Genomic DNA, 23,803 nt, shown 5'->3' with positions numbered 1-23,803 from the left:
ACAGGGACCAACGCCGGACAGGGCACCAGCACATTGCAGGGTGACCACACACACACACACCAAACATACACTACGGCAAATTTAGCACCATTTCACCTAATCTTCATGTCTTTGGAAAGTGGGAGGAAACACGCAGACTCAGGGAGAACATGCAAATTCCAAGGAGGGAGAATCCGGAACATGAACCCTGGGCTTCTTACTGCCAGGCTTCAGTGCTTCCACTGCACCACCATGCCGCCCACCGTTACCAAGGTCATCTAAACAAATTTATTACAGGCAACAATAGTCCTTTGGAATGGCTTGGACTGCTAAGCAAAGTAGCTACTTTAGTATATTGCAAATATATAAAAATATATATAGTGCTGGAATAAACATGCAATATTCAGGTTCCAAGTCCAGGCAGATTCTAGTTTTTTGCTTGATGCTACTAGGACTGGTTCGGCAAATGGATGGATAAGTGGAAAATATAAATGCATATATTTTGAAAATTGCAGTGCATCATTTTGCTGATCTTAAACAACGCACTAAACTAAACGTGTATTAAATCAGGTACAACCTCATATGCTATTTACTTACCTGAGCAAAGAAAATGATACTGTTCATTCAGATCTTAATATAACTGTACAGGAAAGGCAGTCATGGACACTGCCGGATGGGACAAGCCCAGAAGACAAAAAAAGAGTAAATAGTTAGGAGGTAAGTGAAATAGACAAAGCCTGTCTATGTATGAAGGCTTTGCCACCACTAATTACCCCTCATACCAGTATATTTTGAGCAACTTTTCTTAGGGGCTACAGGCACTCTACTTACACTTCACTTATTTCCTGTCAGCATGGATGTTATATTTTTTTATTTGTAATAGAGTGATCTAATTTTAAATGAATTTGCCTTATTTGCAAAACCTTCAAACCAAAGTCAGCTCCTCTATTCAATTTATACTGCCTGTCTTTGTCCAGTCATAGAACAGTGCATGCCTTTAAAAAAGCTAGCACTGCTTAAGGAGAGTGCATTTTGCAAATTGCATAATTAAAGGGAACTCAAAACTGTCAGCTGTGCCTGTGTTGTGCTGTTAAATAGCATGCTCATCTGAATACCTAGAATGGAATATGCATGTTACCAACATGAATAATGTGCTGGGCAAAGGATTAGAAGTGCTCTGAAGAATAATGATGGAGTCTGACATTGTCAGATTATCTATCAAGGTTTGCTGCAATAAGGCTAACATCATAGGACAGAACATTGTAGACAGGACACAAACAGGACGGGCTGGACTGGGATGGGGAGAGGCTCCACTGCTCTGATCCAGGGCTAGCAAAAAGGAGGAAGACCTGGTCATGGTAGAGGTGACAAAGATGGAGGAAAGGTCCAAGTCAAGGGTGATGGCAGCATTGGAATCTATTGCTAACAGGCCAATTAGTTGACGTGATCTGTGGAGAATCCCACAAGCCTCACTCAGCTTTCTAATGAGATCCGCCTCTATCCTACCTTGACCTCACAACTTACATCAGTGGTTTGGTACGGAAGAAAGTTGAGGCGTGTCACTGTCATTAGCACAGCACATCCAATACATTAGGCAGGGGTAGAGAGCTAAAGGCACTAACGTAACAGCTCCAACACCACTCCTAATGATGACTTTCGACCTTGGATTGCAACTGCAGATCCCCCTGTAGATCTTTACATCATGTCTTCAGCTATACATAGTGATATTTTTGAGATGACTGTTTTATACGAGGAGGGAGTAAAAGCTACCCACGAAAGGTAGAGGGCCAAGTACTCCAAGCTGGCTGCTAACTGTAGAGAGGCTGGGTGGAGACCCCTCACTTGTACTACTGAGGAAGGACTGTGGATTCATCAGCATGTCGATGTGCCACATGCTTCAAGGCATGGGGTTTACAGGAATTAAGCAAAAGAGCAGGAAGAAAATTGGAGGAAGAGGCAGAGAAGTGTAGCTTTTGGTTATGACTCAGAAAGAAATACAGGGCACTAACACATGAACCAAAAGAGTTACAAGAGGTAGGAGAGGAAAAGTTCATATCACTGTCGAGCACCAGGAGATGTACCAGGGTGAGGAGTGAAACATCAATAAATGGTGGTCCCTGGCTGATGACCATGTAGCAGGGCAAAGGGTACAACTGGAGGTGTGCCACGTAAAGATGCCAAACAAGTGATAACAGCTACCTGTAACTGATATTGCTTGTGGGTGGTGTTTGCATTTAAGAAAACTAATTCCATTCACTATTTTATAGATATTGTAGATAATAACAATTTCCCTAGACCCTCTTAATCCAAATCAGGGTTACTGGGACTGTAGTCTACCTCAGAAGCACTGGGTGCAAAGTCAGACACAAGCCTTGGGTAGGGTCCCAGCCCATCACAAGGCTCACTCGCACACAGACTTCAGGCCAATTATTGAATCACCACTTTTTTAACCTAACATACAGTACATGTCTTTGGGGATGTGAGATTTAAACCCTGATTTATATTTTAACTTAAAGTAAGAAAACTAGTAGAATGCTTTTGTGGAAATTGTGTGTGCATGTGTGTGCCCATTTTCTGCTTTATGGTAATCCACATACTGTTGCCACTTTAGTGTAGTAGTGATTTGGTTGGAAATAACAAGACTGTTCTGTTAAAACCCTGCTGATGTGCTACACCATTTCCTATGAGTGGCAAATGCTGAACCTTTTTATATGTTTTATAATAATTTTATAATAATACTATTTCTTAACATATTATTATGGTATTCATCAGTTTCACAGTAATGGCTAAATGCAGTAATGATTTTTATACATAGGGCTTTTCCAAAATAGATGATTAATAACATGCATAGACAGTAAAGTCAGTTTACACTAGATAGTTTAAAATTGACACACACACTTAGGTTAACCTAAGTATTGACTGGTACAGAAAAAAAGTTAATTTTCAAAAATTGTATTTTCATTGTAAAAGTTGGCTTTAGTAGATTTGGGGTGAGAAGCTGAATTAAGACTTAAGTGATCACAGATAGCTGAGATCAAGGATATGAAGGGCAAATTATTCATTATTTAATGGCTATGCAAAATTATTCATAGTCTGTAAGCAGTAATATGGTATACTTAATCAGTACAACGTTAGATAATTACCTTGCTACAAAGGCGGCTCAGGTCAAAGTGATTCCTTTAAGATTTTCCTAATATTTATGGAATTAGAAACAGTAACAGCTGGCACAAAGGCACTACAATGGACATTTTCAGCTGCTGTTTAAGCCTAGCACAGATTTAGTTTTTAACAAAAAGAAAAGTCAACTGGATTCGATTTAGCTCAGGAGATCAACCTGGGCAGTTTAATACTTTATTGCCTCCTGATGGACTGCTTTGTTTCAGTAGCACTACTCCATTTCACTATCGAAACTTTTACCTTCCATCACTGCAGATGTGTATGTTTTTATTATTTTTGAGCTATGTCACTGTAAATTTTATTCTAGTTTTCTATTTTTGAATTAATGACAGTTCTCAATGTGTCAGTAAATTTCTGTTTGGATTTCTACTGTCCACATTTCTTGTGGACAGTACACATTGTATCTTGGAGTATGCATTGTAAAGGCTGCCAGTGGTTTCATCAATGGCAGTTTTAGAGTTATTCCCTCATAGTGCTAAGTTTTCTTTCACCAACTACTGTATCTATTTTTGGCAGACCTGGTAATTACCCATTGTTAAACATACTGGGGATTACTTTGTTTTTGAAGAGATTCCAAATTGTTGATTTTTCACTGTCTAGTTTCTGTGGGACATTCTGATTAAACTATTTTATTTCAGCAACATTTTTTTGGACAGTTCCATGGTATAAATAAAAATAAAAAAAAACAACCCAGAGAAGTACAAATGCTTTATCCAATACCAAACAGTAACAGGCCTTTAATGCTCGACTTGTCAATACAGCAAAAAACACCTGGCAGTAAAGTATTTATATAAAATGGGGATATGGAATATAAAAAGTGGCACTGTTATAAACCGTTAAGGCACACACTTTAAGAAACAAACTGCAACATTATGTCAGTTTTACTCATTTATATTTGTATCTCAAACCCAAATTGGCAGAAATAGAAATTTTGACATCAGCATCCCAGTACTTTAAGAGCACTTTATTGATTAATATTTTATCATCTAAATAAATTTACAAATAAAAATAAATCATTAATAACCGATTACCAAATTAACTGCTTATTAACAGAGGAAAACAATTACCTTACAAAACTGGTAAAATCCATCTTGAGCAAACCAAATAGATGCATTTCTCTGTCTTTTGTGAAAGTGTATCATTTAGTAAAGGGAACCAGCATCACCTGGACCATTACTCTCATTAAAGCTGCTGTATGTCTTATCATTAACGTGCAATATCAGCAGTTAGTTTATTAGAAAATAAATTGCTTTTCACATGAATAGCTGATGATCTTTTTCTTTAACATTGCCTAAAGCTTCAATGGTTGAACCTTGACTAGTCAACACCTATGTTAGGAAGAGTAAACTTCCCAAATAATCAGATACACATTTCATGATAGCCTAAGTAACCAAAGACACAATGTTGTGAATCATGTTACCTTTATTAGAACATTTCAATCCTGAGATTTTTCGCGACTATTTTATAACAAACAAGTGACAAAAGTGGCATTCACAGATTTCCACAAGTACACCATTCAGTTTCTTTTGGCACATTTTCAATTATGCCCAACTACAGTATACATTCTGGAACCTGAAAACGGTTTGTGGCCAAAATGTAGTGATACAATTGTTTTTATGTCTCAAAAAGTGTTCTTTTCCCAGCCACTTGTAGTGCCAATGTGTGTTTTTGTTTCTTCTTCTGAAAAATCTTTTAAAAACCTCATAATGAGACAACAACATTTAAGTACAAGTTAGTTATCAGAAAAGGTTTACATAATTAAATTATTATATTCTAATGAAACTAAAATATGCACAAAATGAGTTTAACATCAATTAATTTAATAATATAGCATGAATGTTTAAAAATCAGTTTCTCTTAACCATTCATACAGGTATTAAATATTACTTTAAGACTGGCTGTTACATAAATACATTATTATAGAACCAACAGACATTAACTTTAATAAAAAAAAATCACCACTCTGGACTGACAATTCTTTGAAAAATACTGGCAAACTGAAATGTGACCTATAAAAATAAGCTTTTATCCCATCTAAACAAATCATAATATACCTTTTATTATCTTGTTACAACAAACATGAAACCTGCCTAGTAAGGCCATATGCCTGGATGACAAGATACAAAAACATCAGTATAACTGTACATCAAAACCAAATTAATCAATTTTGTGCATTTTAAACTTTAGTGCATTTGGTCTTACCTGACACATTCACTCAGATCATTAGTAAAAGAAGAAGCAAAATTTACATTTATATGTCTTCAAGCGTTATCTGATTATGTTTCAGAGACAATTTAAGTTTAAAAAGCTTTGGAATTATGCCACAGCTATTAGTAATGTTATCATGTAAAATGGTACTTGCAGTTGTAATAGCATATAACCCTCAAAAACTGACACATTTCCTATAATGTTGAGCCTTTCCGAGTAGGGTCTCCGTAAAAAAAAAAAAAAAATTAAATAAATAAACCTTATTATGTAGTTCACTCTTTTCTTTTGGAACTACGGTATATAGTTGAATATTCTGAATGGAATTTTCCTAAAAAACAAAATGGCCTTGTTATTACATATTGGTTTTCTATTTTTACTGGAAATAAATGTAGTAATTTAGGGGAACAGCTATGACAGGGTGTGTAAATATGCTATGGTTTCTACCTATATATGGTTTAAAATGTTTTTCAAATATAACCTTGTAAACAGAAATGGCAGATTAAGTCAAGTAATTATAAAATTTCAAAGTCTTTAAAAAGCGGATAAACTGAATTATTTATTCTGCCATAAAACAAAAATAAAAAACAAAATGTATATTGAGATTTTAAAAGTGCAGTAAATAAAAATTATACATTTGCATGTTGTTTTGGTGTCAAATAAGATTTAATTATTCACATTTAACTTTGAATGAATTATTTCTATCCCTGCTACCAACCAAACCTATGTACATCAGGGAAACTACCGATTTAATAATTGAATCTCTCTTTTGTGTTGTCTGATAAAATCTCTTAAAACATTTTGTTTATATGGGTTGGTGTGTATATGTACATACATATACTTAAATTAGGCCATATTAACTTATTATAACTTAAGTGCAAATTTTAACCCCTGACCTAATACTACAAATACCGTACAATTATTATGGCTTAAAGGTAAACTGGTCCATAAAAATTTATAAGTTGCTAAGAAATTTCATTCATAAAGAAATGTACAATAAATTCTTGGCAATACAATAAACAGCTATATTACATTCTGTAAACAATAGCATAACACACTGTACATTATGTATTAAAGCAGAATATACAGACTCTTTTTCTTGACCTCCCTTAATTTCCAAAGTGCAATACAGATTGATGGTGTTTTTTGCCTCTGTTTAATGTTTTACATTATTCTTCTGAAATAACTGAACACTTTTTAAATGGAAAATTGACTGTGATATTTTATATATATATATATATATATATATATATATATATATATATATATACACACACACACACACACATATATATATATATATATACATACATACACACAGACACATATAAATACATGTTTTATATTTAAACAGATGGATAGAAGACTGATCTTTTATAGATCCCTGAATGCAAATCAGTAATCAGATATTGAAAACTTTGAGATAAAACAGCCATCTGATTTGCTACATAACAAAATAACAAAAACAGAACAACTCCAACTTTTCAGTTTCTACATAACTTTTTACAGTTATATAGAACAAGCTGAGGTCAAGTGGCACTTTATCCTCTGCACATTTTATAGTTTTCTTGTGATTACCCTACTTGTTCATCACGACAAAATTCAGCAACCATAGCAAAGTGCAACAAAGGATCATCACTTAATGTAAATAAATGAATGTGCAAAATTTGCTCTAAAAGGAAAGTGACAGTGTTGAGATTCTATTGTAAAGGGAATTGGGTACATTTATTACAACACAGCAGTGCAGAAAGTTGCTCATCCAACTTAACTACAAGGCACTAAGGGTAGGAATGAAAACTTGTGCCAGGAGGTCTTGTACATTTCTTCAGTCAGGTCGAAATATAGGATATTTGGGTAAAAATTCTATAAGAATTACCTAAAGAGAGAATAAACATTACACTTATTAAAATTATAAATTGAAATAAAAAGGAAATCACTCATCCTAAGACACAATAAAGAACATGGACATTTAAAGTATTTTGTTTTCTTTTCACATTTATTCTTCATTGTTATCGTCTTTGTTTTACATTATGGATCATTAACTCCCATTTCTTTTACTCTTGGAAAAAAAAATTTACATTTTTATTCAAATTCGGAGATTCAATGGGTCAGAGGATTTTACTATTTGATTCTGTGTAAAAAAAAACTTTGCAGTGTTTTAGAAAATTATGTCAATTATCGTAGAGTTGAAGAGAACAATGGATCTAGTACTTTTTTAGGTTTAGAAAGCATTTTTTTCCAATATATTTTCAGCAAAACAAATATTGATAACAAAACATGTTCTAAAATGTCTCACAGCTTCATTCAAAAATTACCCTAAAAGCATACACCCATGAGTACTGAAATTTAAAGTTTCCTAAGAAACGTTGCTTGCCATTTTTCTTTATTCAACAAATTTGATTGTAAAACTGTTTCACAGAAGTATACAAAAATAAGTAAACATCACTTGAGAGGATTGCGTCAAGGGCTGTTTTGGAATACAAAATGTGAAAATAAACTTAAATTAGCCCTAAAACATAATCTGTATCAGGGTACATCCAAACAAAGAGTGCATCTATCCCTCTATTTTCAATTCAAGCTTAATTCAAATGATATGAAATCTCGGTAGAGGAGGGTCAAACAAACTCACTATAAAATGGACAACGTATGCACAGACAAATTGTAATAAATTACTACAGTGTATTGGCAACGTTCAGAGACTGTATAATACAGTATATATATAAAAAAAACCATGCAATTTCTACAGGAAGCCCGTGTAAAAAACAGGGAATCTATTTAAACTTCAAATGATTTGAACATTAAGGAAATTTTAGAATGGAGTGTGGGTGAAACATTAACTATATCCATTATCCATCCTCAAACTTACTTAGTTCAATTCATGGTTGCATATTCATCTGGGTGCCTATGTCATCTGCTATGAGCTTAAGCCATGAACCAAAACAATCATCCAGTCACTAATGCACAGCTTCACACTTACTCCCTCAATTCCTGGACCAATTCAGTATCATTCATGGATCTAACATGCTTCAAATATTCAAAATAATACTTTTTTGTCTACATTTAATTAGAATGAACAATGTCTACTTACAAACATAAAAAGGGACTTCAAGAAAACACATGCCATAAAGTTTACTGAATATTTAAAAAGTTTCTTATAGGTAAATGCAAAACACATACTGACAGGTATATTAATTTACATGCATTGATTGGCAGATACCTTTATCTAATATAACTTTCCAATGACAAGGTAAAATTCTTTACCTATAATGACAACTGCATTTCTGGTAGTTTAGTTCTAGTTTCCATTAGTAACATTCTCATCCCTCTGTATTGTTTGCATTATGGATCTCTGTTCCAACTACAGAGGGATCACACTCCTCAGCCTTCCTGGAAAAGTCTATTCGGGGGTCCTGGAGAGGAGGGTCCATCGGACAGTCGAGCCTCGGATTCAGGAGGAACAGTGTGGTTTTCGTCCTGGTCGCGGAACAGCTCTACACACTTAGCAGGGTCCTGGAGGGTGCATGGGAGTTTACCCAACCAGTCTACATGTGTTTTGTGGACTTGGAAAAGGCATTCGACTGTGTCCCTCGGGGAATCCTGTGGGGGGTACTCCGAGAGTATGGGGTACCGGACCCCCTGATAAGGGCTGTTCGGTCCCTGTACGATCGGTGCCAGAGCTTGGTTCACATTGCCGGCAGTAAGTCGAACCCGTTTCCAGTGAGAGTTGGACTCCGCCAGGGCTGCCCTTTGTCACCGATTCTGTTCATAACTTTTATGGACAGAATTTCTAGGCGCAGCCAGGGCGTTGAGGGGGTCCGGTTTGGTGGACTCAGGATTGGGTCACTGCTTTTTGCAGATGATGTTGTCCTGTTTGCTTCATCAGGCCGTGATCTTCAGCTCTCTCTGGATCGGTTCGCAGCCGAGTGTGAAGCGGCTGGGATGGGAATCAGCACCTCCAAATCCGAGACCATGGTCCTCAGCCGGAAAAGGGTGGAGTGCCCTCTCAGAGTTGGGAGCGAGATCCTGCCCCAAGTGGAGGAGTTCAAGTATCTCGGGGTCTTGTTCACGAGTGAGGGAAGAATGGAGCGTGAGATCGACAGGCGGATCGGTGCGGCGTCCGCAGTGATGCGGGCTCTGCATCGGTCTGTCGTGGTGAAAAAGGAGCTGAGCCATAAGGCAAAGCTCTCAATTTACCAGTTGATCTATGTTCCTACCCTCACCTATGGTCATGAGCTATGGGTAGTGACCGAAAGAACGAGATCGCGAATACAAGCGGCTGAAATGAGTTTTCTCTGCAGGGTGTCTGGGCTCTCCCTTAAAGATAGGGTGAGAAGCTCAGTCATCCGGGAGGGGCTCAGAGTAGAGCCGCTGCTCCTCCGCATCGAGAGGAGTCAGATGAGGTGGCTCGGGCATCTGATAAGGATGCCTCCTGGACGCCTCCCTGGTGAGGTGTTCCGGGCACGTCCAACCGGGAGGAGGCCCCGGGGAAGACCCAGGACACGCTGGAGGGACTATGTCTCCCGGCTGGCCTGGGAACGCCTTGGGATTCCCCCGGAAGAGCTAGAAGAAATGGCCGAGGAGAGGGAAGTCTAGGCATCTCTGCTCAAGCTGCTGCCCCCGCGACCCGACCTCGGATAAGCGGAAGAGGATGGATGGATGGGTGTCTGGGCTTTCCCTTAAAGATAAGGTGAGAAACTCAGTCATCCGGGAGGGGCTCAGAGTAGAGCCGCTGCTCCTCCGCATCGAGAGGAGTCAGATGAGGTGGCACGGGTATCTGATCAGGATGCTTCCTGGACACCTCCCTGGTGAGGTGCTCCGGGCATGTCTAACCGGGAGGAGGCCCCGGGGAAGACCCAGGACACGCTGGAGGGAGAGGGAAGTCTGGGCATCTCTGCTCAAGCTGCTGCCCCCGCGACCCAACCTCGGATAAGTGTAAGAGGATGCATGGATGGATGGATGGATGGACATTCTCATATTCACACAGTCAGGGGTAGGGACTGAACCAGAATTTTTGTGGTTAAAACACCAATACCTTATTCACACTACCTTTCTAAATTAACAAAATCTACGGGCATTTTAAGTTAATAGCATAGAATTATTACTATGATTACTAACCAAATTTATTGACTGCTGTAAAAAATGTTAAGGAATACTCAGAGTAAACAGAGTAAAAAATCCAGCATGATTTTGAACTAAAATAACTGTTCTTGAATACAACATATGATTTAATAAAAAAAGAACAACCTAACTCCACTGTATACTGTAGTTATAGTAGTCGTGGAGAGCAAAAAGTTCTAAATGTGACTGAATTTTCTGCAAAGAAATATAAACTGGAAAGTAACTAAGAAATATCTTCTAAAATGATATACTGCAGAATGATGTTACTATTAAGTGTTTGTCAAGATTAGGTAGCAGCACAGTGGTTGCGCTGCTACCTCGCAGTAAGAAGATCATGGGTTCATGCTCTGGGTCCTTCCTGCGTGGAGAGTGCTTTGAGTTCTATATAAATGTAAAGAATTATTATTATTAATATACTGTAAATCTCATAATTATGTTTTGTATTATTTTATTACTACATAACTTGAAACTCGGGTATAAACCACTGCAATACATATAAAGAAATAATAATCTTTATACAAGTGGACATAGTGGCTACAATAGTAATGCGTATTATAGAATATTTGTGTAGTCCTGAAACAAAAAAACAATAATGACACTCTTCCCAAAAGTATTTTGTGGGGTGTTCTAAAACCTTTAGATTACCACCCTTAGGTGGTAATCCAGAAGAGTCCCACTTCTCCCATTTAATTCGCAGATTAAAGACAATGGCAGAACACAGAATAATAGGTAATAATTTCTAAATGTTCTCACATTGTTATTTTCAAAATCCCATAAACAAAATATGTTGTGAACATAGGAACTCTGGCAAAATATTCAACTCATTACCAATTGAAAAATTAAGTAACATAAAAGCAAAAATGTATCATCATGCAAATAATGCTTGTTGCACAGTCTAATAAAAGTTGTTATTAGAAATACATTTTCATGATATACTTACATATTCCATCATATTACTGCTTTCACATTTCCTTTTACTTAATTTCCAGTGTAGGCCAAGCTACAGAATGAAAGCAAACAGCATACTGTATAACATATATAAAATACCATTATAAATATAATTGAAATTAAAGCTTAAAGGTAAAATGTATTGTATATTTACAAAATGTTCAGAAGCTATCTAATAAAATATAAACAAGTCATAATCCACTGTTATAAAGTAAAAATGAAGCAATTTACTGCATATGCACATACCGATATTCGGCTGAAAAAAATCAGAATTTTGAGGAACTTTGGGCAAAATATACTGCTCAAAAATTAAGGGAACACTTAATCATCATAGTCTAACACCAAGTCAATTAAGCATCAGGGATATCAATCTGTCTGATTAGGAAGCATAAGCAATTGTGAATCAGCTTGACCTGCTTTGATGTAAATGAAAGTGACAACAGGTGCACGGAGGAGGCAACAGCAAGACACCCTCCAAAAAGGGAATGGTTTTGCAGGTAGTGGCCACAGACAACTGCTCTCTCCTTAACCTTCCTGACCAATTCTTCTCTAGTTTTGCTGGTGACCTCGTTACTACTAGTAGCATGAAGCGGTACCTTCAGTTGATTCAAATTGCACAGGCATTCCAGCTCCTCCAGGATGGTACTCCCATGCATGTCATCACAAGAAGGTTTGCTGTCTCTCCCCCAGCATAGTCAAAGGAGCACGGACGAGATACAAAGAGGCAGGTCCTTACACAAGGAGAGCCACTGTCAGACCTTACACTGGTGCAGTGAGCCCTGGGTTCCTCCTAGTGCAGGACAATGCCCATGTGTAGACAGTTCCTGGATGATGAAGACAGTGATGCAACTGACTGGCCTGCATATTCCCCACACATGAATCCAATTGAGAACCCCTGGGAGGTTATGTATCGGTGCACACGACACCGCCAGTTAGCGCCACAGATTGTCTAGGAGCTCACTGATGCCCTGATCCTGGTCTGGGAGGAGATCCCCCAGGACCCCATCTATCACCTCATCAGGTGCATGTTCAGACATTGTCAGGAGTGCATACAAGCACATGGGCACTACTGAGTCACATTATAAGTTGCCATGATGAAATTCATGCCTGAGATTTCAATTTTTGAGTTTGACTTTCAGTGTAATGTTGAATCCAGCCCTCAATGGGTTGGTGGTTTCGGTTTCCATTGACCATTGTTACATCAGTTTGTTCTCAACGAATTACCCAGTATTACTCAGTAAGGCTTTAGCACTTGAATATTTTGTTCATCGAGATCAGATGTGTGATTTAAGCGTTCCCTTAATTTTTTTAAGCAATACAATTACTGGAAATATTTCACAGTTGATGGAGAAATGAAAGTACTTTGACCAATCACACAGTGAAAAGAACTGGAAAAAGGAAAGGTATTAACACTTTATAATCAAATGATGCCAATCATCCTACTCATTCAGAAAAAAAAGTACCAGGAACACTGCACCAAAAACTGAGGGGAATATGCAATATGTTATCATTTACCGTAAGTTAGCAATATCAAGAATGAGTAATTATTGCATGTTCTAGAACATATTCATTTTCATCCCCTAACCCTTAATAATTACAAATTTCCATTATCAAATTCCATACCTTATGATAGAGTCTGTTGTTTTCCCATTCTAATAACTTTTGTATTGATCTTCTTGTCTAAGATGAAATTAGTATAAAATACTATTAACAACAAATCTTGATAGGATACCATAAGGAAATTTGACTGTACAAATAAACTACAAACCTGTGTTTTGTTCTTTTTACTTGTGATTGTACATTTTAGCACACTGAAAAAGTTTTTACCTTTTATATTAGTGTCACTACTTTTTGAAGAAAAAATCTAATGTACATTACTCACATTAAGCACATAATATACTGTATGTAGACTCAAAGTAACAGGTGGTTTGCAAACAAATGTTTGATTGTTATCCAGTAGCAGGTTTATGTACAATCTCAGATTTTCTGAATAAAAAAGACAGCACATGCAATTTTCCTACCTGCACACCTCATGATCAGTAGTATTTATAACATTCAACCCCAAACAGTTGCAAATAGCATGCACATTGAAAATTGATAAAATTGTTTAAAAGTATAATTTATGATGGATAAATATTGATAAATGTTAATGTTATTGACAAATATATGCAGCACTCTACCTCTTAATAAATTTAGCTTAATCTCAATTATCAACTAGGATAGCACCTTTCAGCATGGTTGTCAGCTTTACCTGAACATGAAAAAGAAAATCGCATCTGTTACGAGGAAATGCAAAGAAAGATGTGATTATACCAGTATGCATAGAATTACATGTTATAACCAATAAATACCCAGTATAATTACGGTTACTCAAAAATCATAATAAAAACATCACTGGATGACAAATCTGCCGTTGTATGTCCTGCATATTTAAGCAGATTCTTTGTATATTCTTCAAATTATGTTTTTAGGTAAATAAACTGCATGCCTGTGGAATCATACCACTGTACTGAAATTCCTCAAACTCAAGATTATTGACAGGTGTATTTACATGAACATAAAATGCCATCTGCAAAGATGGCTTGCTACTCATTAATAAGGTATCTATAAGACAAAAAAAAAACTAATATAAAATAACAAAATAATTAAACAATAACAAAACAGTGCTTAACCTATTTTCCACATTACAGGACACTCTTATTCACAGTCTGCCTCAACCCTTAACTACTCGCACTGATGTATTTTGTCCACCAATCTCAGTTATTTTTGTCTAATGTGCTTTTACTTGAACCTACCAGCAGCATCTGCCATCTATCTTCAGCATGATTCGCTACAAGTAGTGTCACAATGGTTTCCCTCCAGTGTGCCCCCAGCCAGTTTTATGAGTGGATGCACAGTCGCAAGTTCCATATCATTTGGTACACTGTGCAGGTTCTTACATATGTATGACAACAATGAGATGTTCTTCTTGTGTGGTACCCGGCTGGGGTTCATACCCAGCCGGGATGCCCAGGAGGACCGGAGGAGGGCTTGTGCCTCCTCCAGAACACGAGGGGGCGTCCGCCCTGGTTGCTTTGGGGGCCACGGGTACTGAGCATGGAAGCTCTACCCTGTAGGGGCCCATGGTCACCGCCAGGGGGCGCCCCGATGCCTTCGGAGCCCTGGACCTCAGCAATTCCGCCACACCCGGAAGTGCTGGGGGGAAGAGGATTGGGGACACCCGGAGGACTTCCGGATACACCGTCAGAGCTTCCGCCACACAGGGGTGTGGCTACAGAAGCTACTCAGGATGCACCTGGAGTCCATCCGGGGTGTATAAAAGGGGCCGCCTCCCTCCAGTCAATGGCAAAAGTCGGGTGGAAGTGGACGAAGCCTGGTGGAGAGGAGTGGAGGCGGACCAGAGACTGTGAGAAGGCATTGTGTTGTGGCCAAGGACTTGAGGGGTGATTGGTGCTGCAGCACTGGGTTTGTGCTCACTACTGTAAATAATAATGGATAATAAATGTGCGTTGGGTGAAACCATCATGTCTACCTGTCTGTATCCGGGCTGTTCCCCACACTTGCAATGACTTTGTTTGCAAAGAACATTCAGCAACTGAAGTGAAATGTGACACAAGTGCAAATCCTGCAGTGGGTGAAAGTGTGAATGGTGACGAATGGGCACTTGAGAAGTGGATCAGGTTTATTTTCAGACAATTCTAGACTGTGTCATACTATTCAGTAATATGGTATTAAATTACATTAAAAATGCACAATTTAAAATTATTGCAATATTTTATATTTCAACCTCACAGCGTGCATATAAATAGTCACTTAAACCGTGGTGCATAAAGTGCACCGTTCCAAGTACTTATGAGATAAGAAATGGTGCGAGCAGTTAAGGGTTAATAATGTAATTTCTTGCATTTTGGAACATGTTCTACAAGTGGGATAACTACAGTTCTTATAACACTTTTCAAAACAAAGTTTAAACTAAATTTCTCTTCATTTCCCCCTGAAACATTTGATCTTACATTTACATAGTTATGCCAAAACATTTATTCACCCTTGTAGCATCCTTAATCCAGAGTGCCCTATGATATTTGTTTAATAAGATGTTTATTCCAATATTCAAATGTAGGTTGAAGATCCACTTCTTTTTAATTGACTTTAAAAGCATATAATTTATGCCAATTGGCTATAGCTCTACACCTTCCTTGAAATACTATCATTAACACTTTTTATAAGCTGGAACATTGCCTACCACTGACTTACTCTATGACTCCAAATATCTTGACTTTTTTGTGCTTCAACTGAGGGGAAAAAAAAAATCAAACAATGGCAATATTGTTGTTTGTTATGTACAATACTTTGAGATTTTCAGTGTTTAGTGGTAAGAATATTTTGTATAAATGACTTTCATAAATATATTTCAAGTTTTAACCTTTAACTATAACCAATGTAGGTTTTTTTAATCCAAAACATGGGTGTGCCTAGTGTAATTAACACTTCTCTTTCTAAGCATATTTTAAACATATTTTGATTATTGTAGTAGAGTGGAAAAGTCTTTTGACCAAAATCACATACACCACATTACTGCCTACAGTATTTTTATTGACCTTAAATAAAACCCAAATATTAAATCAAACTGGACTCTGGATGAAAAAATAAAAATTGTGTTACCAATTTAATTTGTTAGAAAGCTATGCAATACTAAATAACCCTTGTGATATCTGTATTACTATCTTTAAAACAATAACTGGTTGTACCAACTGTAACTGTAATAACATCAAAATGACATTATCTGTAGTTACTGATTAGTTTCTCTCAGTGCCATGGAGTAATTCCGCTCCACTCCTCTTAACTCTTCCTAGCAGAACAGTTTCAGCACCAAAACTCTACTGCATTTAAGGAGGAACTATGCTTTCTATGTGGATGTAGACTTGCTTTTTGTTTGCTAAATCGCTCTTAAGCTGCAGAACCCAGCTGTGCTACATCAAACATGACAATCTGTTTAAGAATACTAATACAGATCAGAATCTATAATTTTTGATCGAGTCATTGGGGTCCTCATGCAGTAAAGCATTACCAAAATACCTGACTACAGTTATGACATTTTAATTATGGAACGTGGTATTGGGAGCCCATAATGACCAAAAACGAACACTTTTATTTAAATGTTTTTTTTATAACATTGTTTCAGAATTTTTAAGTTTGAGATATGTTCTCAGGTTCTTAATTTGAGCCTTCATTTCTGCTTTGTAACTCTGCTACTCTTCCTTTTTGCCCGAGTGTCTTTCTAAAGATGGAGTAATGAATACTGACCTTCACTCAGAAGACAAAAGCTTAAAAGATCCTTGTCCTAAACTAGCCCTCATTTTTAATATAGGTATTTAAAGAAATCCTAATGTCCCCTCTATTTCAGTTTAACGTACTAAGGATGCAATAACTTTTTTCCACACTGTAGTGATTACAAGCTCCATTACCATGAAGTGGTAACTAAATAAAAAAAGAAACAGAGCCTGGACTCTTTTAACCCTTTCAAACTCTCCCAGGTAACCTGTGTATACAAATTTAATATGCCAAGCACACAGTAATCAAATCAATCAGTCAGGGCAAATAGACGATAGGTGAAATACTATTACAAAACAATAGATTCAATGATTTTTCTGAACCCACATAGAATACTGGAGAGTTTGCTGCTAACAGGAAACAACCTTGAACTGGATGCCAGTTCACCAGAAAATTATTTCAAAATTGCCAATACACTCTAAGTCTTTGGACCATGGCAGGAAGTCTCAAGGACTCACAAGTCCTAATTAAAAAAAAAACCAAAAAACCCTGAATTAAACAGTTTCTCTGTGGTAACAGATTCAGATTTGGGATGGAAACATTTTAAAATTTGTGAATATTCGCATAGAAATAAAAAGAATTTTTAACAAATGTATATGTATATTGCATGCAAACACACAGCCACTAGGCAAACGTATGAAAGCCCATTGGGTATAACAAACACCAAGTTCAAACATAAGGAGGTAAATAAGTGTATCTGGTATAGCAGCATCTTGGGCCAAAGGTTGATGATAGACTTTACAGTTGTGCCATTTGACTAAACCATATATTTTGGACACTTGGGTAAAGAGAAAGGCAGAGCTGTCATCAACTAATCACCATTGGTAGTAAGATGAACAAAGCGAGGGGCGCAGGCCAGATACATCAGAGAAGCCTAGACAAACAATTAGGGCTTCCTGGGAATGTCTGGAAGAGGTTGCTAAAAGCTGTGGTCTTAAAGTAGTCAGGGCCCCTCATGTCTACAACCCTAGGACCCAATGGTAGACATGCTCTATGTGGGATCTCGTGACTTGGTTTAAAGGTACCAACAAGAACTGCTGTAAATGTGGTTGGAGAAGCAAAAGCTTGAGCATAGGAGGAGTTTGGAGGGACTATGGAGAATGACAATTGGACGGCCGTGCGGTTGTTCTGGCAAACTGTTTAACGCCCCAGGAGGGGAAGGAATGACCTTTCCCAGACTGTGTTAAGCTGGGATGGGCAGGTGCTGGCCTCTTCGGCGGAAGTTGTCAAGAGGTAGAAGGAATACTCTGAGGAACTCCTCAACCTGGTGGACATGCCCTTGTACCAAAAGGAAGTGTTGCGCACATCCAATTGGTATAGTGTGATTAACATGTCTATTCAATGTTGCATGGAAGATGGGTAAAGCACTACTGGAATGGCAGACTGGTGTAGTGATCCCCATATTTAAGAAAGGGGACCAGAGGTTGTGTTTCAACTATAATGGGGTCACACTCCTCAGCCTCCCAGGTAAGGCATATGCAAAGGTGTTGGAGGGAAGAATGGGCAGACCTGCTTGGCCTGCAGCCACTGCAAACCTCACCATGAAAAGTGGATGGTCAACTGAGATGACAATCCTACTCTAGGGAAATTTATGTCTTATACTGGAACAAAAAGCCCATGGTACACAATGCATTCTAAGCAAGATACTTACTCTTTTGTTGAGACAAATAACTGGCCAAAGACTGCAGCCCAGTGTGCAACAGCAGCAAAGGCAGCCGCAAAGTAACCACTTTATATTTACAGGAAGGTTTTTTTTTAAACATGCATTGACTCGACCAATACTTGTCTTGAATTCTTCTGGGGCAACCTATTAAAAAAAAAAAAAAAAAGTACAAAAGGGGTGTGGAGTGTGAGAAAAAAAACACTAAATAGAATGAAAAATAGCACATATTGTTTAGGGTTGTATACAAATATAACATGTAATATATACAATATTTAGAAACTTTAAACACTGTTGTCTATATGGCTTTCTAATTGCATAAACAGATTTACACAAATAATGTAAAGCTGTACAAACATAAGACCAAGTAACTATTAACAGAGGTTGGTTTGGCACAGATAAAGAAGGAATTCAACTGGCCTATTTGTTTTAATTATAAATTAGTTTTTTTCAGTATGTCTTTTTGTTTTCATTGAGAAGAATATGCGTAATGCTAATACTAAATGTGTCTTACTGAAAAAGAAAAACTGTGGAAATATTTTCCTTCCTAGGATTGATGAGTAGCATTGGAGTTAACTGTCCTTTATTTTCTGGGATGCTGAAGGAAGGCCAAACCAAGTTAATGGAATTAAACTAACTGAGACCATTTTAGAAAATAAATTCAGTATTTCTGCACTAAAGGGGTCATTAACCTTGTGGAATTTGCTATAGAAACAGGTAGGAAAACAAGAAAGACTAGTTTTTTTTAGCATACATTGAAATTATGGATGTTAATTGATGTTCATTTTTCTAAACCACTTTACAAAAATATATGTTTGCATAAACTTTATATTACTCTATTGCTTTATGCGTTTTTAAATGAATGAGTAGGCAGTGGTGTTGTCGACAGCACTATATAAAAATAAAAGTAAAATAAACATTTTCTTTAATTATTTGGATTTTTAATTAGGAAGAATATATAGGAAATGCAACTTAACACTTTCTAATATTACCACTATTAGTAATGCATATGAAAAAAATTACCCAGGCAGACAATTATTTACTTCAAGAGGAAGTCAAAAGTAGCATACCTTTGTTTCAACCTGATCTTATCAAGATCAAAGGAAGAAAGACACATATTTTACAAATATTTTTAAGGAATCTGATAAGACTGAAAACTGGATGGCTGCAGGTTTGCTCATCCAAGCTTTCGCCTTTTTGTGCAAAAAGTAGGTGAGGATAAGTTTAAAAAAAAAAAAAGGAGAAGAGATAAGTATACAGCCTATGGGTGCAGTCTATACATTGTGAATGGATGCCAATTCTTTTCAGAGCATGTATGTCATAAAACCAGGGTCGTAATGTTTTATGACAGGATGCAAAGGTCTCTTTGCAAACAGGGAAGGCCTAAGCATAAAGCCCAGCAGGGATGATGTGCACCCTTCAATCATAATAATCATGAACCATCCATCACATGTCACCCTGGGTCACAATGCAAGGGGCAGATTTTATAGCCCTATACTTCCCACTGCACAATCATTTCCCCAAAAGGCTCCTTTTTGTTTCACTGTCTGAATCAGGAAGCTCTCCTTTATTCAACATACTTTAGTTTTTCTCCCATTATTTTGTCACCTGGAGCTGTAAGATCGATCACTAATGCTTTTCATTTGAATCTTTCAATGACACATTGGAATAAATGTCTCTTAAGTTAATAAATTATGCATCATACAAATGATAAAAATACGTAAATTGTAAAAAATACAAAGAGCACCAAGTGATTATGTTTAACCTAGTTAAAATAGAGGAAGTAATTGATTTATCTAGAAAAATAAACTCATAACACATAATTACACAAAATCTGCTTAATTGACTTTATTTTCTTTTTAAAACTATGACCTTGATCCAGCTAGGAAAGACACTGTTACAGTACCCAAGATATTGTATTGGTTTGTGTCTAACATTGATGTTTCATTTCTATAATTTAGATTTATAGTAATAATAATAACATAACAAATCTATTTTCTACAGATGTATATAATACAGAAAAAATGTTTTAGAACAATGCATTTCCATTATATCTAGGTTTTAATTAAAGTAAAATATTAACATCGTCATTAAAAGTCAAAATTAAATTATAGATCTTTATATTGTCATTCAAATTTAATCATTATGCATTATATTAACATGGCTGTGATCATATATCTCCTAATGTAACACTCTTTTATCAGGAAATCTCTTCATACAAGGCTAAAATCTGCAAGGAGATTTTCGAACGCACACACACCCTTCTTTCTAAATTCAATAAAAGATGTTGGCTATTAAAAATAAAATAATAATAAAACTAGCCATTTTAAAATAAGAAACCTTCTTGTTGTTTTCATCCTCATCTTTCTCCAAACAGTGACAATCCAATTTTAAAATCACAATTACATTATTATTCATTGTCATTCTGCTGTTGCTAAACAGATGCTGGACATCTAAATAACACTGGGAAAGTAACCTTTTATTTCATTAGAAAGATTAAAAAACAGTCAGCAACTCACAAAGAAATATGGATTTTTTAGTCCAGTTGGTAAACAACAAAATATTCCTCAAGTTTTTGAATAAACAATATGCAAATAAGCATAAAAAATCCTATGCAAGTATTTGACACATGCTGTTTTTCATATTCTGGAATGCTAAGTATTAAAAAAGACGCCGATTTTAAAAGTCAGTCATGTTCTCTTCAGAAAATGTATGATGTTCAGTTTCACTTTCCCGTTTTAAATATGTAATAATGAATGAGAAAAGAAAGAAATCAAAAAACTATCCAAAAAGATGAAATTAAAATTTAACTTACCTTCCCTGTAAGAATTGAAGGAAACTCAGTGTCAAACTTGTTGCTCAAACCAAATCTAAAATGAGGAAATGTAAGAATGAAAATGCCCAAGTGACACCAAGCCTTTTCCAGACTATGACTCTCTTTACTAAATTCATTTACTTCACTATTTGAAAAGAAGTGATCACAAAACCAACATATTTACAACATTTAAAGCACAATGCTAATTTATTAAAAGGTAATAGGATGGTCTATATCTCAAAACCCCATTATCTATAATAATAATATTGATTACAGCTGGAATAGTATTTGTGTAGATGAAAATTTGCCATTCATACAGGTAAGAATAACTGGTTAGATAAAACCTTTAAAGCACATTATATATATATATATATATATATATATATATATATATATATATATATGTATTTTTTTTAAAGGCTGCACATCTGAAGGATGTTACTCTATTCATTTACTTTACATATAATTATTGCGTGGATTCATTGACGCAAGATTAAAACATGAAGCATACCTCTATGTAGGCTGAGCATATATTCAGATTAATGTGTCCAATCTCTTGCACTCGGGTGAACCCTAACACATATTATACATACAGTATGTGTATCTGGAATCATTATTCTGAGATATAAAGAAAATATTGCTAAGGTAATTAAAATGCCTAAATATACTTTTAGAATTAAGATGGTAATTGAAAGAATCAAAAAACATATATATAAACAGAGAATGAAAGTTTTAAAGTTAGTTGCAGAAAAAACGAGGGATAAACTAGTATTTTTTGAAGCGTGCATTTGTTCTCCAGTTTTCACCTAAACGTATAGCATTCCCAAATACTTTTATGCAATAACGTAAGGGGCTTTACATAATTTCATAGGTTCCATTCAGCATTACCGCATGGTAAAGTCACTGTGTTCAGGAAATGTCTCTTAGTATTACTATACTTTTTGTATTAAAAAGGTTAACATTAAAGGGGCAATATAAAAAAATGAAATGATATCCGGTTCTAGTACCCCACATCGTTTACTCAAAGGTTGAGAATTCGAACAAGCTTATTATTTAACTAATACAGAACAGTGTTTGCAATACTTCTGCCTGTCAATGCAACCACTCTATTCGTGGCAGCAAACGGTACATAAAAAGCCAAAAGTCAAACATTTTTCCCTGTGGCCAGTTTAAATGCAGCCTCTGCGCAATTATGCAATAGAGTGAAGTGAATGAAAACCGCCAAATTTTTTGCACAGGTGCAAAATAAACTAACACATATGTTCAATTTATTGCTCAAGTCGTCAGTCAAACCCCTACGGTCATGCATAACTAAGACAGACTCTTAACGCGGGCTGTCTTTGCTAGGAAATTCTCAGGCTACAGGGCCGCGTTTCGCTTTATAACATCGGGAGATATGACAACCCGGTCGACTGGAGTTGCCATCTTCATCCAACCTTTGAGTGCTTACACGGTAATGTGCCCGGCTCCCCGCATGACAACTGGCTCTGGACAGTATCTCGTGAGGTGTTCCTCGTTCACCACCCGCTCCTCCTCTTCGTCCAGCTCATAGATAGTATCAAAGTCCGCCATGTTGGGCAGCAGGACGCTCATGACGTCACCCGCATTGCCAGGAAGGGGTCACGTGGAGACATAAACACTCCGTTCGTAGGGTTACGGTCAGGGTGGGATTCTGTGCTGGAAGTCTGGCAGTGTCATTTATTCTTTGTTGGTCTTCAAAATATCATCATAATTGTGCAAGTCACATGAAGTTATGCTAAGAAGAGAAACATCATGATAGACAACTGTCAGCCCAAGTGCGGTCTAAACAACGGTTGAACGGTTGAGTCTTAAATCTACACACTACTGTATCTTTGTCAGGAAAAACATTCCACAGAATCATAAATGTGAAACACCTTTAACGGAATTTATTTTGGTGAGAACGTAACACGCTTAGCTTGTGGATGAAGCTGAAATTCCAATATGGAGAACCATATATTTTTAAATGAAAATGGTTCTTAATAAAATATGCAGGATATTTTTAGTGGATGTTGGGCAATATTATTCGACAAGATTTCTGGTATCCTAAACAATTACAAAAACCTAATTAAAGCCAGCAAAGTCATCGACTTAATGTTTGTCAAAAGGTGTGAAGCTGTGTGGCAGGACATGTGTCTAAATGGCATCTGTGAAATTTGGTAGAGCTGTACTCGGTGATTCACTTTCTAGATTTCTGATGCAGAAAGTGCAAGTTCCTTGACTTTGGACACTGATATATCAATCCTTTACCTGTCCAAAAACACCTTCACCCCTCTAAAAAAGTGGGTTATAGGCCAAAGTGTAACAATAGAGAAAAAAGGACTTTCCTGAGCTAATTTAACCTCTTGAAGCAAACAGTTGTGAAGGTAACACTTCAACATTATTATTTCATCAACATCATCAAACAAGTCTCTTCTACAGCATGAGCAAGGCCAGTGTCTTGTCTGTAGTTTAGTTTCCTTGGATTTTGGCTGTGCCTGGGTACTCTGGTTCCGAGAAAAGGCCCAAACCCTCGATGGTATGATGCGTTCAAACAAACAAACAAAAAACAA

At 36.6% G+C, this 23,803-nt stretch overlaps 1 protein-coding gene across 1 annotated transcript; it reads right to left on the bottom strand.

Moving 5' to 3' along the window:
• Positions 1-4,560: 4,560 nt before the first annotated feature.
• On the bottom strand, positions 4,561-22,848 carry chic1 (cysteine-rich hydrophobic domain 1). Its single transcript, XM_028815840.2, has 6 exons — positions 22,684-22,848; positions 21,234-21,288; positions 18,410-18,565; positions 13,051-13,107; positions 11,420-11,479; positions 4,561-7,237 (listed from the first exon to the last, which is right to left on the bottom strand). The coding sequence occupies exons 1-6, from the start codon at positions 22,824-22,826 to the stop codon at positions 7,187-7,189; spliced, it is 522 nt and encodes a 173-aa protein (XP_028671673.1). The 5' UTR covers positions 22,827-22,848; the 3' UTR covers positions 4,561-7,186.
• Between the last annotated feature and the right edge of the window lie 955 nt (positions 22,849-23,803).

This window comes from Erpetoichthys calabaricus, chromosome 12 (genome assembly GCF_900747795.2).
Source record: "Erpetoichthys calabaricus chromosome 12, fErpCal1.3, whole genome shotgun sequence".
Taxonomy (NCBI): Eukaryota; Metazoa; Chordata; class Cladistia; order Polypteriformes; family Polypteridae; genus Erpetoichthys; species Erpetoichthys calabaricus.
The sequence above is the reverse complement of the archived record's forward strand: the minus strand, read 5'-3'. Positions and strand labels throughout refer to the sequence as shown.